Genomic DNA, 16,102 nt, shown 5'->3' on the forward strand with positions numbered 1-16,102 from the left:
CGGACCCTGTGCTCTGCAACGGGAGAGGCCACAACAGTGAGAGGCCCGTGTACCATAAAAAACACAACAAAAAACAAAAAAACTAAAAATAGAGTTGCTATATGATCCTGCAATCCCAATCCTGGGCATATACCTGGAGAAAACAGTAATTCAAAAAGATACATGCGATTAGAGACCTAAATGTAAGACCGGACACTATAAAACTCTTAGAGGAAAACATAGGAAGAACCCTCTTTGACATAAATCACAGCAAGATCTTTTTTGATCCACCTCCTAGAGTAATGGAAATAAAAACAAAAATAAACAAATGGGACCTAATGAAACTTAAAAACTTCTGCAAAGCAAAGGAAACTACAAACAAGATGAAAAGACAACCCTCAGAATGGGAGAAAATATTTGCAAACAAATCAATGGACAAAGGATTAATCTCCAAAATATATAAACAGCTCATGCAGCTCAATATCAAAAAAACAAACAACTCAATGCAAAAATGGGCAGAAGACCTAAATAGACATTTCTCCAAAGAAGACATACAGGTGGCCAAGAAGCACATGAAAAGCTGCTAAACATCACTAATTATTAGAGAAATGCAAGTCAAAACTACAATGAGGTATCACCTCACACCAGTCAGAATGGGCATCATCAGAAAATCTACAAACAACAAATGCTGGAGAGGGTGTGGAGAAAAGGGAACCCTCTTGCACTGCTGGTGGGAATGTAAATTGATACAGCCACTATGGAGAACAGTATGGAGGTTCCTTAAAAAACTAAAAATAGAATTACCATATGACCCAGCCATCCCACTACTGGGCATATACCCAGAGAAAACCATAATTCAAAAAGACACATGCATCCCAATGTTCACTGCTGTGCTACTTATAATAGCCAGGTCATGGAAGCAACCTAAATGCCCATCCACAGATGAATGGATAAAGAAGATGTGGTACATATATACAATAGAATATTACTCCGCCATAAAAAGGAACGAAATTGGGTCATTTGTAGAGACATGGATGAATCTAGAGACTGTCATACAGAGTGAAGTAAGTCAGAAAGAGAAAAACAAATATCATATATTAACGCATATATGTGGAACCTAGAAAAATGGTACAGATCAACTGGTTTGCAGGGCAGAAACTGAGACCCAGATGTAGAGAACAAACATATGGACACCAAGGGGGGAAAGCGGCGGGGAGCGGTGGTGGTGCTGTGATGAATTGGGCGATTGGGATTGACATATATACACTAATATGTATAAAATGGATAACTAATAAGAACCTGCTGTATAAAAAAATAAAATAAAATTCAAAAAAAACAAACAAAACAACAAAAAAAAGATACACACACTACACCCTTCTTCACTGCAGCACTATTTACAATAGCCAAGACATGGAAGCAACCTAATTGTCCATCAACAGAGGAATGGATAAAGAAGATGTGATATATATACACACAATGGAATACTACTCAGCCATAAAAAGGAATGACATAATGCCATTGCAGCAACATGGATGGATGGACCTAGAGATTATCATACTAAGTGAAGTTAAGTCAGAAAGAGAAAGACAAATACCATATGCTATCACTTATATGTGGAATCTAAAAAATGATACAAATGAACTTATTTACAAAACAGAAACAGACTCACAGACGTAGAAAACAAATGTATGGTTACCAAAGGGGAAAGGTCGGGGGGAAGGGATAAATTAGGAATTTGGAATTAGCAGATACATACTACTATATATAAAATAGATAAACAACAAGGACCTACTGTGTAGTACAGGGAACTAGACTCGATATTTTATAATAACCTATATGGGAAAAGAATCTGAAGAAGAATATATATCTGAAACATTTTGCTGAACACCTGAAACTAACACAACATTATAAATCAACTATACTTCAATGAAAAATAAATTAATTTTAAAAAGATTTAAAGAGAATATTTACTTTATACAGTCTTGATGTACCAAACGATTACTTCAAACAGCTGGGTGTTTTAAAGTTATCTCCCCAATGCCCTCTTAGTGCTCTAAAAATCACCTCTCTCAAATAAAGAGACAAACAGGTCTCCTTTCTTAAGCGTCTCTCTTTTTATAAATTGCATCAGACCCACAGTGAATGTCTTCCTGGGAGTTTCACCAAAACCAAAAAGAACTTCTGATATAAAACTGCAGCAGGAGATCGGGGAAAGAGTGTGGAATTGCGGGGTCACAGAACTGACCCGCAAGCTGTCCTTAGTCAAACCCACAAGTCGGTGCCCCAGGGGTGAAAGGACCTTGGGAGGCCAGCCGACAGCAGGGCTGGTCCTATCTCCCCTGCAGGGGTCGCAAGTGCAGCTCGCGCTCCAGCTGCTGGGCAGTCAGGGTACCCTGGATGGCCTCGCAGCCCGGGTTGAACACGGAGTACGCGCTCTTCTCCCCCTCCGTCTTCTCCTCGGGGCCTCGTGTCCCCACATACATCCAGTAGAAGAGGGACAGGACAAAATAGGCCAGGCCAAATTCCAGCTGCACAAACAGTCCCAGCAGGACCAACCAGAGGAGCACCTTCAAGAAGGTGATGTTGGTCAGGAGAGACTGGTCCTGCGGGGGCGGGGCCGGCGGACGCTCGGCTGGATTCCCCGGTGGCTGTGACGCGCGGCCTCCAGGCCGAGCCGCTCCCTAGGACACACACAAACAAACCAAAGTAAGAATAATGGTCAGTGGGGCCGGGAGGATCAAAACCGATCTGGAGAGACAGCTGTCCTTGCTCGGGAAAGGCTTCCGGCTCATCTGTGTCTATTTTCTGGCCCTGCTCTCTAAGACAACCATCTCCAAAGAGCTCCTATGCATTCTGCTCCAACAGAATCAAAACTAATCAGTGAGATGTGAGCCGATGAAATCCTTAACAGCGTTCAGAGGGATTCCCATCTGAGGCAGACATTTCCTCAGATTAATCTGTTGCTAACAGGAGCTAATTTTTGCCTGGTACAGAGACTCCCCCGTAATTGATAAGGCAGCGACCACATGCTTCCCACACAGAATCAATATATGTTTGCTGCTTTGTCTAGAGGAGCTAACATTTTGTTGAGTGACATGATTCTAAAACGAAAACTACACCAGAAACAGGAAACAAAAATCCCTTCCACACATTAAAAAGAAAGTCACTGTTATAGCCACAACCTTTCCATCCCCTGTGACCATCCTACACACCCCCAGGATCTCCTAACTGGACTCCCCACCTCCTAACTCTTCCCTCCCCAAACCATCCTATGTGCAGCTGCTAAATGGATCTGCTAAAACACCCATCAACCCCCGGCTCACAAACCTCTGACAAATTTTTATTGCCTACGGGTTAAAATTTAAACTCCTTGGGCTGGAATCCAAGGCCTTGCATTCACTCAACAGACAGAAATGCCAGTACACAGGCCCCTGCGCTGTGTGCTAATGGGAGACACAGGTACTTAAGGAGCTTTAGGGTGCTTGATCTCCAGTCCAGTATTTTGCAAACTTTTTTGGGTATGACCCACAATAAGAAATACATTTTGTACTGCAACCCCACACATATATATCAGGGGAAAAAAAGGTCACAAATCAACAAATACCTTCCTTGCATATGAAGCTTTGATTTTCTATTCTATTTTTTTAAATTTAGTTTTAACAGAGGACTAGATCCTCTAAATTGATTTCACCACCCACTAATGAGTCATGACTTGCAGTTTGTAAAACAGTGGTCTAAAACTTTTCTGAACAACATGATCCACAATCTATTGCTCTATAAATGAACACTCTACTCCAGTTCAACTGGTCTTAGGACCCAGAGACATTGCCCCTTGGTGGCCAGGAATAGCCTCTGCGTCCTCTCCATTCCTCAGCAACTTGCTTCCTCCAGGCAAGCATGACTGGTGAACTGTATATGCCCCGACCTCCTGGGCCATCAAGGAGGGTGTCCCTCTGCCACCTAGAGCTCTGAATGGCTGTTTCTCAGTACCAACCTATTCGTCATTCAAGTGTCTCTCTTTTAATACAGGTCACATGTGTCCCTAGATTGTTGCACGAGGCCCCAAGCTACCATTTATTATCTTCTGGTGTCTCCAGAGCCAAACACAGTACCCCACACATAAGTTCTCAATACATAGCAGACTTTTAGCTCATTTATTCAATTATATCTCTTATCCTTCACGTGGCAACTGAAAAGGGACCACAAATATTATTTGGTCTCAATTAAAAATACAGGTCATCTGATTTATGTTGCTTCAGAAATTCTGTATTGTTCAACCCTTGATTTTTAGTATCAATATTGTAATTATTACCTTTTCAATTAGATTGGAAAGGTTCTTAACATATAATCAACAACCCCACACACACACACAAACACACATATTTATTAAACAAATAAATGTCCCTTTCAGATGTAACCAGTGTGCACAAAAGGGAAATCACTGAAGGTCTTAGCAGGGAACTAATACAATCTGATTAATATTTAAGACTACTCTGGCTGCCAGGCAGAAAATGGGCTGCAAGAGTAGAAGAAAGGAAATTGTTAGTAGCTCATGCAGGAGGCCCAGCAAGACAGGATCAGGCAGAGATCAGGGTGGTGACATGGAAGACGGAGAGAAATGATGGATACAGAATACATCTTAAATGTGTACGACTTGAAATTCACAGTAGACTGAATTCATTTTATTATTGAAGGAGTATAGCAAGAATAATGCTATGGCCACCATTAACTGAGTGCCTTCAAGATGCCTGATCTGTAATCCAGCAAGCAGGTATTATTATTCCCAATTTACTGATAAGAAAACTCTGAGGTGTAAGCAACTCCCCTAAAGTCACACGGCTGGTGACAGGCAGAGATGAGTTTGGTCTAGCATCCTAGGATGATCTCCCTCCAAAGCCCTTTTTACTTAATTAGGGCCTTTATGGGGGGTGGTAAGGGGAAGGGTTAGAGAGCTAGAAGGAGATGAGGTGGAGTAGGGGGTTAAATGAACTGGAAAAGGGAACAAAGAGGGGGGATAAGGAAATTCCTCTGCCTCGTTTGGCATTTGTTTTAGAACCAGTGTGCCTTCTGCTGTAAAAGCTGTGTGTGGAAGCGTTTGTGGTCACCACAGTCACCACAGCACATATGGTGCAGTTTAGGGAAGGGAATTCCGTTCCTTGAATACCAAGCTGCTTCCCACCTCAGGGCCTTTGCACTCGTGGTTCCCTCTGAGAGGAAAGCCCCTTCCTCTCACACCACCTGGCTGGCTCCCTCTTCTACAAACCTCAGTAAAAATGTCACCACATGGACCCTTGGCCTGTCCCAGGCTTCTGCAAAAGTGGCTCCTTCTTATGAAAATGGTGAGGTCACCTCCTCAGTGAGTCCTCCCTGCCCACCCAATTTAAAGTGGCACTCTGCATCCCTCACCCCCGATTCGCTATCACAGCACCTGGGTCCCCCCCACCTTTTTGTAGCATTCATCATTCTGTTCTTTCAACTCGAAGGCAGGTTCTGTGAGAGCAGGGCTTTGTCTTTATCACACTGTCTCCTGGGATACAGGAAAGCTGCTGGAACACAGTGGGCACATGAGAGGATTATACTGAATCAATGAATGCTGATGGGGGAAAGGGAAAAGTTAAAAGATGACTCCTGGATTTGAGGGGGTGATGCAAAGGCTGTGCTTGGCCAGGTGACGCCAAAGAAGGAGAGCATTTGAGCAGTGGGCCAACCTGAGGCAAGGCTTGGAGGGGAGGAATTGCAGGATGACTGTGGGCAATGGACCTTGGGGCTAGATGGTGCATTGGGGGCCTGGGAGGGAGATGGGGGTTGGGTGGGGGGCTTGGCAGGATTTTTTTAAAGTTACAGGCATATCTGTCCTAATATGGTAGACGCTTGTCACAGAAAGAAATATTTTATTTTAGTGGACTGCTTTTCCCCAAGCTAAATTCGAGAGTGAGGGAAGGAGGAGGTGGATGCTTCCTTGTCAATGGCCAGCAAAAAGAAGCAATTAGAAACAGAAGGTTAAAGAAATCTCTGACAAGCCACTGTGTGCCACCTAAATTATTAGGTAGAGATAGATTATAAATTAGGGGAGAAAAAAAGCAGTTTAATGAGAATTTCACACCAGAACAAACCCAGGAATGGTAGCTGAGTCAATGAAAATGAGCTTCAAAGTTCCTCATGAAAAAACAGAGTAATTAATAAGAAGCACTGGAGGTCCAGCATTTCCTCTCATCCCTTTGTCAGGCCATCAGCTTTTGGGTTTTTAATAATGAAAACTTTCTCCAAGTTCAGCTTCTCTGGATCCAACTCAATGATCTCATATTCCTTTGGAAATGAGACATACAGTCAAAACCTCGTTGTGTGGACTAGATACTATTTTGTAACTGGGAGAGGAAAAGAGGTAGAGGAAATGGATTCTAAAATCCTAACCAGGGACTTCCCTGGTGGTGCAGTGGTTAAGAATCTGCCTGCCAATTCAGGAGACATGGGTTCGAGCCCTGGTCCGGGAAGATCCTACATACCATGGAGCAACTAAGTCCGTGCATCACAGCTGCTGAGCCTGTGCTCAAGAGCCCGCAAGCCACAACTACTGAGCCCACGTGCCTAGAGCTTGTGCTCCACAACAGGAGAAGCCACCGCAAGGAGAAGCCACAAAGAGTAGCCCCTGCTCGCCCCAACAGGGGAAAGCCCATGCGCAGCAACTAAGACCCAACACAGCCAAAAATAAAATAAATAAATTTATTTTAAAATAAATAAAATCCTAAGCGATTGTGCGCAGTGAGTTCTAATCAACAATAAAGTCATCCTGAGACAAACTGCATGCAAGGAAATGGATTGTTTGAAACCTGCTGCACTCACTTTCTACAAGTCAGTTGGAACCCTGAGTGTCATGGAGAATAATATCTAATCCAAACTGAGTAACAGTAAGCTCTCCTTGATTACAAAAAAAAAAAAAAAAATCCTTAAAACCAGTGGTCCAGTGATAGATGAACTGAAGTAATTTTAAGAGGAGTAAGGTACATTTTAATTTTCAAAAGGAATTTTTGGCTGTTACTGCACTTGGGAGGGACAGAGGCCATGTCACAGATTGCCTCACAGCACAGATATCCCCTTGATGTTTTGTCCTGTATTCCCACATAGATGCTCCAATCTCACACTCAAGTCATCACCTTGCCACCTTACTCATGAGTGAAAACGAAGATACCGAGACGTGAATAGGAAATTACCAAAGACTCACAGGGTGAAAAGGATATCATACTAATCTATATATTGTCTTCGCCTTGAACATTCATTGTTAAACTTGAATAGGGCTTGCTAGTTCAACAGTGAGGCAAAGGTACATGCCACCACGGCAGTCACAGTTACCACACTTTTGCGAATTCTTTATTCAAATGCCATTTCTAAAGCGCAGGCTATCTGGGTGACTGGCTGCATGTGGCCCAGATGTGAACTCAAATGAAACTTTAATCACTGCCACTTTTTATCAGAATCCAATTAGACCTTTTACCCTCCATTAGCAGAGGGCTGTGACTCAACACCTTTGTGGAGAGGTTTCCCAAAGCCACCGGGGACACAACGATAACTCAACTCGCTGTGAATAACACAAGGGCAGAGGTCCTTTCTTCCAGGATCCTAGACCCTCCCTTCAAACCTGGAGTCGGAGCTGCGTGGGTCGCGGGCTGGAAGGAAAACGTGGAAGCCATTCATCAGGGCCCATGCGAGAGGCTGGAGACGCGAGGGCCCGCCCCCGAGCTGGCGGGAGGCGCCAGCAGCCCCGCCCCGCCCCGCCACCGAAGGCCCGGCTGGGAAGCTACGGAGGGAGCGTGGCTGGCTGGGCGGGCTGCTCCTTGACGCGACGAGGTGGGGGGCTGGGGGTGTTGCCACCACGTGGTGGCGGGGCGGGGCCTCGGCAGGGCCTCGGCGGAGCTGCCCGAGAGGCCAAGTCGGCGGCTCACAAGCCAGGTACCCGGGGGTGAGGCCTCGTTTCTCTCACCTGAGCGAGGTTGGGCTGGGCCTGGGCACTCGCGGGCCTCAGTTTCCACACCAGGAACCGTTTTAGCCAGCCTGGGGCTGCCTTTGGAGTCGCAGCTGCTTCCGCCTTCTCTCCCGAGGTTTGTGCACGCTGCCTCAAAGTGCTGGGTTCGGCCGCCAGCCCGGCGCGCTTCCGCGCCTCCCGGAACTCAGCTAACCGCCTCTCCATAGCGCGCACCCCGTTTCCCGCGCTCCCGAGAACGCGCGCGCGCCCGCTCGCAGGGGCACCTGTCCCGGCTTTGCCCGGCTCAAGGCTGCAGTGCGCCTGCGTAGCGGCGGCTGTATGCTGCGCGTGCGCGTTGTGGGCCTGGGGTTTAGGCCGGGCGTTCGCCGAGTTTGTGACGTTCAGTGAGCTGAGTATACAGCTAGTTGTTCCCTCCAAACGCGTGGACGCGGTGTTCACGTCCTCGCCCCGGCCTCAGCTCTGCCGTGCTACATCTCACTTCAGGGATCTGCTCCCTAACAGGTGGAGTATCCTCTAGCAGTTGAGCAGATTGAGATTGAGAAAGTGGACCTGGGGCATTGAAGAAGGCCCGTGGTCTGTGGGATGTTCTGGTGTCAGAAGGAAGACAGGATACAGCCTACCCTTTTCCTTTTAGCCGGTTTGCCAGTCTTAGCACTTTGGAAGGTTGCTTTCTCACTGATCAATTTGGCAGGCAGTCTGTGCAGACCTCTCACTGGTCTGCCGCGCTGGAAACTACCTGTTGATGTGTCTAGATGGGCCAGAAACTTAAAACAAATCTTTTATTGGGGTGCAACTTAAAATACACAAATGTGGAAGTGTTTGGCTCAGTAGATCTGTATTAGGTGTATACCTATATAACTATTACCCAGATAAAGAACGTTTCTAGTACCCAGAGGACTCCCTTGTGTCCTCTCCCAATCACTACTCACCCAAAAAAGGTCACAGTTCGGGTCAGGAACTGTTAGATTTTTAAAGCTCTAAGCATCTAGCTAAGTGCCACTCACTTAATTGAGGCTCAAATATTTCTTCGATCTTGCTGAGTGTGAGTCAAGAAATCAGATGACCTAGAATGGAGTCTTTCATTCACTTAGCAAATATTTATTGAGAACCCTCTACGTGTCAAGTATCATACCAGGGATGCTGGGGTGAAGGAAACAAACCCTTGTTTTCGTAGTGCTTAGCATTCTAAATGGGAAGACTAATGCATAATTACATATTTATATTTAATGTAATGTCAGGTACTGATCAGTGCTGTGAAGAAAAGTAAAGTAAGGAATAAGGATGTTGGGGTTGTTTTGAGCCAATGACCAGGGAAGGCTTCTCTTAGTTGTAATTTGAGGAGAGACCTAAATGAAATGAGTGGTGGAGGCATGTAGATATCTGGAGAAGTGTTTCAATCAGAGGAAACAGCAAGTGCAAAGGTTCCGAGACCTCAAGTACTATGCTTGACCTGCTCACGGAACATTAAGGGTCAGTTCGGCCTTACAGGCCATGGTGGAGACTTTATACTACATTCTGAGTGTGATGGTAAGCGACTGGAGGATTTGAGTAGATGACATGATCTGATGTATTTTTAAAGGATCACACTGGCTGCTGGAGGTGGGACCCTGGAAGAGGGCAAGTATAGAAGGAGGGAAACAAGTTCGGAGCAAGTACAGTGGTATAAGAGAGTCTGGGAAGTTGGAGCTCGAGTGGGAAGTGATGCAGGTGGTGAAAATTGGTCAGATTCTGAATATATTTTTGAATATCTGAGCCAACGTAATGTGCAGCTGGATTGGATGTGGAGTGTGAGAAAAAGGAATCAAGGATGATGGATTTCCACCAGCCCCCCTCCCCACCAGTCCACACACCTGAGCAACCAAGTGAAGGATGCCAAGGCCCTCTACTGAGATGGAGGAAGACTAGGAAGAGAGGATTATTCGATAAACTTGGTGAGTTTTGTTTTGGACATGCCAAGAGTTTGAGATGCCTGTTGGACAAACAGCATAGGCAATTGCATGGTGAAAACTGGAGTTCAGGGAAAAGTGAGAACTGGAGCTACATATTGGGAGTCATCAGCATGTGTGTGATATTTAAAAGCCATGAGATCAACTAAGGAGTGAGTGTGGATAAAAAGAGGATATATGAGGACTGGGCGCTGAATAATTAGAGATGGTCTGTGAGACAGAAAAGAAATGGGAGTGTTATACCACAATGACCTGTCTTTGAGAAGCCACAAAAAATTTCTTGCCCATCATGGCGTCCAGAGTAGATCTGCTTCTCTGGAGGGACTGGTGACTCTTTTATCGATTGTCTTTCCCACTTGATAATCACACTGAGACCTTAGAGCTGTATTTATCATCTACTTCTAGTAGGCATTTAGACTTAAGGCGTACGGTTTGTGGGCTATTGCAATCAGGGTCTCTGGCAGGAAATATGACACCTTCAAAAAGGTTAAGTAAGGAGAACTTCGTGTTACAAAGATGTGGCGAAATTAAGGGAGCCAGCAAGGAAGTTCACAGGAAGTGTTACCAGCCTCTGGGCCTCAAGCAGAAGAGGAGAGAGTGGTCATCAGAACTCAGTGAGACCTGTAGCTATAGGAGAAGCCCGAGACGAAGGAGCCCTTAAACAGGTAGAGAAAGGTGGGAAGAGGATAAGAGGAGCAAACAGAGAATATCCAGCCAAGTGCTAATGGCATTTCTAGCTCCATCTTGTTTCAGTAACCTTATTATCCCTTTGCTTTGTTTAATGATGATAAATTTATTTTGTCTCAGTGCTTTGTAAACCTCTTTAAATTCTTTTTGGAAGAGGCTGAAAGAATGGGAAAAAGTAAAGATGAAAGAGATGAACATGAAGAACGCCTCATGCCAAACTAACTCCTTTTCCTTTTTGGATAAGATTATGAGACTAGTAAGTAAGAAGGGTCCCAAAGTGTACTTAATGCGTGAATTTAAGTTTTATCATAAAATACTTTGTGTATACCCAATTTCATATATATAAATTGGACACATAATAAACATATATATAATGTGTATACATGTATATCATATTTGTAAATTATAAGTAATAACATATCCACATGCCCTCTTAGTATCCATGCCGTGGAGAGTATACTTCCCCATTCTTTGACTTTGAACTCAGCCATGCAAGTTGTTTTTGCCAAATGGGTGATGGCAGGTATGATACAAGTATGGGGGCTTGAAGTGTATTTGTCCTGTTGAGTTCACCCTCTTAATACTCTGCCCTGCCATGAGATGAACTTGAAACAACTAGCCAGCTGGTCTAAGAATAATGAGAGTTTTGTGGATATGGTCACCCAGCTGAGTCACTGACCCGTTGAGCCCAGCCCAAAATAGTTGCCCCGGCTTACCCAAGATGTATGAAAAATAAATGTTTATTTTATATCACAGAAATTTTGTGGGTTTTATTACACAGAAAAAGCTACTTAAAAAAAAAAAAAGAAAAGAACTTTCCTCTGTGTGCCTGTGGTCCATTCCTGACTCCTACCCACCTCTTTAATCTATTCATGTAGTAAGTTGCATTAATAGACTTTCTGTTAAATCATCCTACATTCCCAGAATATACAAAACTGAGCCACTTTATGCAATATAAAATTCAAAGCTAGATCCAGTTTGGTAATCTTTAAGGAATTTTGTATCTATGTGCATGAATGAGATTTTCCTATAATTTTTTTTTCATGCACTGTTCTTGAAAGGTTTTGGCTTTAGGATTATGCTAGCTTTCTGAAATAAGCTGAAGTTTCCATCTCCCTCCCATCCCCCATTTTCTAGAACAGTTGGAGTAAAATAGGAATTAACTGGTTCTTGAATGTTCTATAAGACTTAGTAGTAAAACCATCTAGACCTGGTGTTTTCTTAGATCACATAAATAAATGTAAGCTACAGTTAAGTGACCTCATAGCTGGTCAATACAGCCTTACCCAAAAAGAGTTAAGAAGTGGATCAACATCAGTCTGTCCTGTCTGATGTTTTTAGGAGTGGCATGGATGAAAATATAAAAGACAATTTATCGTGTTTTCAGGTAACAAAAATTTTACAGAGAAATCTACAATTATATCTTTCGGGTAAAAAAAAAAACTAAATGAATTTGATTCAATTTGTCGTGATTAAAGTGTTGTGTAGACGCTCAGAGGGAACGCTACTTCCTAGATTTGCATTTATGTTTTTATATCTTTGTTTTTATTTCCTAATTGCTGGCTTGAGAGCAGTTTGCTTCAATATGACTTGGAGCTTTTCCCTGACCCCAGGCTGGGGAGGAGGGGAGTATGTGGTGGATGCTTCAGCTGCTCTAGTCAGTCCTATTGTCAGAGTGAGAGACGACGCCCATACTCGTGCTTTCTTTGGTCCTGTCCCTGCAGGCACCGCATGCCAAGTTCTGAGCACTGTGCTTTATATGACCAGCCATAGGAATGTCCAAAGGAGAGTGGCCTGGATAATGATGTTTCTAAAAAAGGGTTTCTTGGCCTTGGTATTTTAGACATTTGGGGCCAGATAATTCTTTGTCTTGGGGGCCGTCCTGTATCTTGTAGGATTCTTAGCAACATCCCTGACCCCAAGCCATACTTGCCAGTAGTGCTCCCTGGTAGTTATAACAGCCAGAAATGTCCCCAGACGGTGCCAGATGTCCCCTCGGAGGCAGATTTGCCCCTGGTTGAGAATGACTGGTCTAAAGACCATATTTTAGTAAGAGTAATAAAGGCAGTAGATGATTTGGGCTGGAGAAGAAGAGTCATAGTGAAAACATACCAGTTAGTTTTAGAAGCTGTTAAAAGGGCTATTGTGAATGGAGGAGCAGAATCATTTTGTGTGGCTCCAAAAGGCAGAACTAAGGCCAACAGTTGGAATTTACAAGGTGACTAATGTGGAATCTTTTTTAAAAAAAGGGGGGGGCGGATTTTTCAGCAACTCAGTTATTCCAGAAATAACAAGTTGCTGGAATAATTTCAGTGCAGTGAGTTCCCTGACACTAGCAGTGTTCAAGCAGAGGCTGACAACCACTTGTCAGGAATGTTGTAGAGGGGATTCTGGACTGAAGAGGGATTTGGTTAACGTAGATGATTACCAAGTCTCTTCCAACTGGAGAACTGTATGTTTTACTCCAAGTAGAGCAAACTGGGATGAGAAGATGGAAGACTTTAGGGCATCAGTCTAGAATGTGTCGCATAAGGTGTTGGTGCCCCTGCCCAGATCCCCTCAGATCTCACTATTGCTGTACATGCTGATGGCTTGTTTCTACAAGCCCCTGGGTGCTTTCTCTGACTGCAGGAGTGTGTTTAACTAGTACATGAGGCAGACTAGCAGTGGTGGGGGATTATTCCCCCTAACCTTCAAACAGCCTTCAACCAATTTTGGATGGGAGTTGGTGGATACACACCCCAGCTCCCTCACTCCTCATTGGGATGACCCTGAGGTACATTCCACAGAATCTCCCAGGGGGTCTCCAGGAGGAGTGAACCTCAGTTGCCCACAGCAATATCTGCTCAGTAAAGCACCCTATATTACCTTTCTTCCCTTTCCTGTCTCACTTCCCTGCTCCACTATCAGTGCTCCGTGGAATCACTTCCCCAGTAAGCCTCTTCCATTCAAATTGTTGTCAGGATCTTCTTCCAAGAGACTCTAAGGTCAGACCTAGGTAAGACCTTAGGAAGGTCTATGGACTTGGTTGCAGAAAGGGAAGTAAATGAGAGGGCTGGTTGGTATTTCACATTTAAGAGACCGCCCCCCCCCCCAGTCTTGAAGTTTGAAGCAAGCACAATGGCTTTAGAGTGGTACAGTCCAAGGAGAATGATATTTGAAGATGGGAATAAAGAAGTTAAGAAAAGAGAAAGGAAGGGGAGGAGAGGCCATGGTACTTCAACTGAAGCAGCCTGATCAGGACAGCTCCTGGGGAGGCTATTTGGCCCACACTTTATGCTGAGCTCTGTAGAGGACAGAATCAGAACAACCAGTCCAGTCTTTCTATGATTCTGTCCTCCAAGGACTGTAGAGACCATTCAGTCGGTAAATGTTGATTGAACACCTGCTATAAGCCAGGCCCTGTGCCAGGCTTTGAGGATGCAGAGAGGATTAAAATACAGTCCCAGCCCTTAGGAATTTAAGGCTTAGCTGGGGAGGCAGACTCACTAACAGACAATTACACATGGAGATCTGAGGGAGCAGAGGAGGGTCACTAACTCGGACTGGGGAGTAGTACGACTTCTTCTGATTTAAATATGGGGAAACCGAGGCCAGTGGAGGAAAGCTGATGAGGTTCTGTAATTCCTGGGCATTGCTGTAGACAACAGATATTTCTGGTGATAGTTCATTCCTTTATAGCACTGTCTTTTGCATTTGCTCTGGAGAGTATCCCCACAGGACCCCCTTGCCCCCACCCACTCTTGGCTTGGTGGTCACAGCTTGCTTTGGCCTGACAACTACTGCTGGTTTGAGGTTTGCCTTTTTGTGCCCCCTACCCCCCACCCAACTACAGGGATCTTGTGGTCCAAAAGAGCCCAGCAGTCTCTGCTGTGTTTTTAGTCAGTCCTACCTGATCCTATTATCTGAAGCTTCCTCATTGCCCTCCTGTGCCTCTCCTTAACTCCATTTAGCTTCCAAAATCTCAGGTTATAACAGTTTCCCACCCACCTGATGTGCCTTACATTGTTCCGTTTTGAGTTCTATTGTGTTAGAACTGATGCTCAGAGAAATGCCTCCTATGACTTGCAGGACAGATGATCAGACAAAGCCCACAGAATTACAGAAAAGATAATCTGTATGTAAATCCCATCCCAAAACTCTCCTTAATATTTTCAGAAAGTATTTGGAGAAGAATCTCTTTGCAAGTTGAGAATGGGCATAAAGAAAGCAATAGGTGCTGTGTTTCAGATGAACTTGCTCCCGCGTGGTTATGTATGGGAGTAAAGCTGGAAGGAAGGCAAGCTTTTGCCCTTTAAAGTCCTTTGAAGAAATGGACTGTTTGGTTAAAGTATGCACATGCACCCAGAGTGGAATATTTCCTGATTCTTGACAGCGGCTCAGCCTTTTTGCTGGAAACTCCTGCTTCAGCCCTTGTATTTTCTTTCCAGCCATTGACCTTCTAGAGTGCCTGAACACCAAAGTTTAGGGCCCAAATGGACCCATCTTTCATCCTGACAGCATTAGCTGCTGCTGAGGCTCGCAGGTAATGCTGGCCTCTTCTGCATGACTTAGCAGCAGGAACACGGCCAGGGACCCTGACTCTGCTTTGGCTGTCGTCACCCGCTCAGCTGTTAGTCATTTCAATGCTCTGCACACTGGGGAGCCATTATTGCTTCTGTAGTAAGTGAACGTGATGGAGGGGAAGTGAGGCTATTCCTACCCAATATCCGGCCTCCTTCCAACTTGTGTGTTGCTTTTCTAGACTTGTATCCTATGGAAAAGAGATTTTCTATCTTAGTTCTTTCTTTAAAAAAATTTTTTTAACCTTGAGGACCAGTTGAGTAATTATCAACAATGAATACTTGTTGGGTTCCATAATAGTTTACCTTTGCAGAATGACTAATGTGTGCCAAGCACTATGCTACACCCTGAAAATCATTATGTACTTTAATTTTCTCAACAACCCTTCAGGAAGGCATTTGGACAGAGATTAAGTAATTCAGTGTTACACAGCAAGCCACTAGCAGAACCAGGATTTGAACCTGAGTCTGACTCCAGAGCCCAGGAATCCACTTATTCTGCTTCCTCCTCCGTGCAGACCACTTTCAAGGTTCTATGAATAAAAATAGGTGTAAACCAGTCAGAATGGCCATCATCAAAAACTCTACAAACCATAAATTCTGGAGAGGGTGTGGAGAAAAGGGAACCCTCTTGCACTGTTGGTGGGAATGTAAATTGATACAGCCACTATGGAGAACAGTATGGAGGTTCCTTAAAAAACTAAAAATAGAACTACCATAGGACACAGCAATCCCACTACTGGGCATATACCCAGAAAAAACCACAGTTCAAAAAGATACACGTACCACAATGTTCATTGCAACTCTATTTACAATAGCCAGGTCATAGAAGCAACCTAAGTGTCCATCGACAGATGAATGGATAAAGAAGATGTGGCACATATAGACAATGGAATATTACTCAGCCATAAAAAGAAACAAAAATGAGTTATTTGTAGTGGGGTCGATGG

The 16,102-nt window shown here is 44.3% G+C and overlaps 1 protein-coding gene across 1 annotated transcript; it reads right to left on the minus strand.

Moving 5' to 3' along the window:
• Nucleotides 1-1,956: 1,956 nt before the first annotated feature.
• SAYSD1 (SAYSVFN motif domain containing 1) lies at nucleotides 1,957-8,161 on the minus strand (the record flags this gene model as incomplete). The annotated part of the gene is made up of 2 exons (XM_082848917.1): nucleotides 1,957-2,660; nucleotides 7,955-8,161. 2 exons carry the CDS (start codon nucleotides 8,159-8,161, stop codon nucleotides 2,310-2,312), a joined length of 558 nt encoding a protein of 185 aa, XP_082705043.1. The 3' UTR covers nucleotides 1,957-2,309.
• Between the last annotated feature and the right edge of the window lie 7,941 nt (nucleotides 8,162-16,102).

The sequence above is a fragment of the Leucopleurus acutus genome, assembly GCF_964270905.1.
Source record: "Leucopleurus acutus genome assembly, chromosome: 10".
NCBI classification, from domain to species: Eukaryota; Metazoa; Chordata; class Mammalia; order Artiodactyla; family Delphinidae; genus Leucopleurus; species Leucopleurus acutus.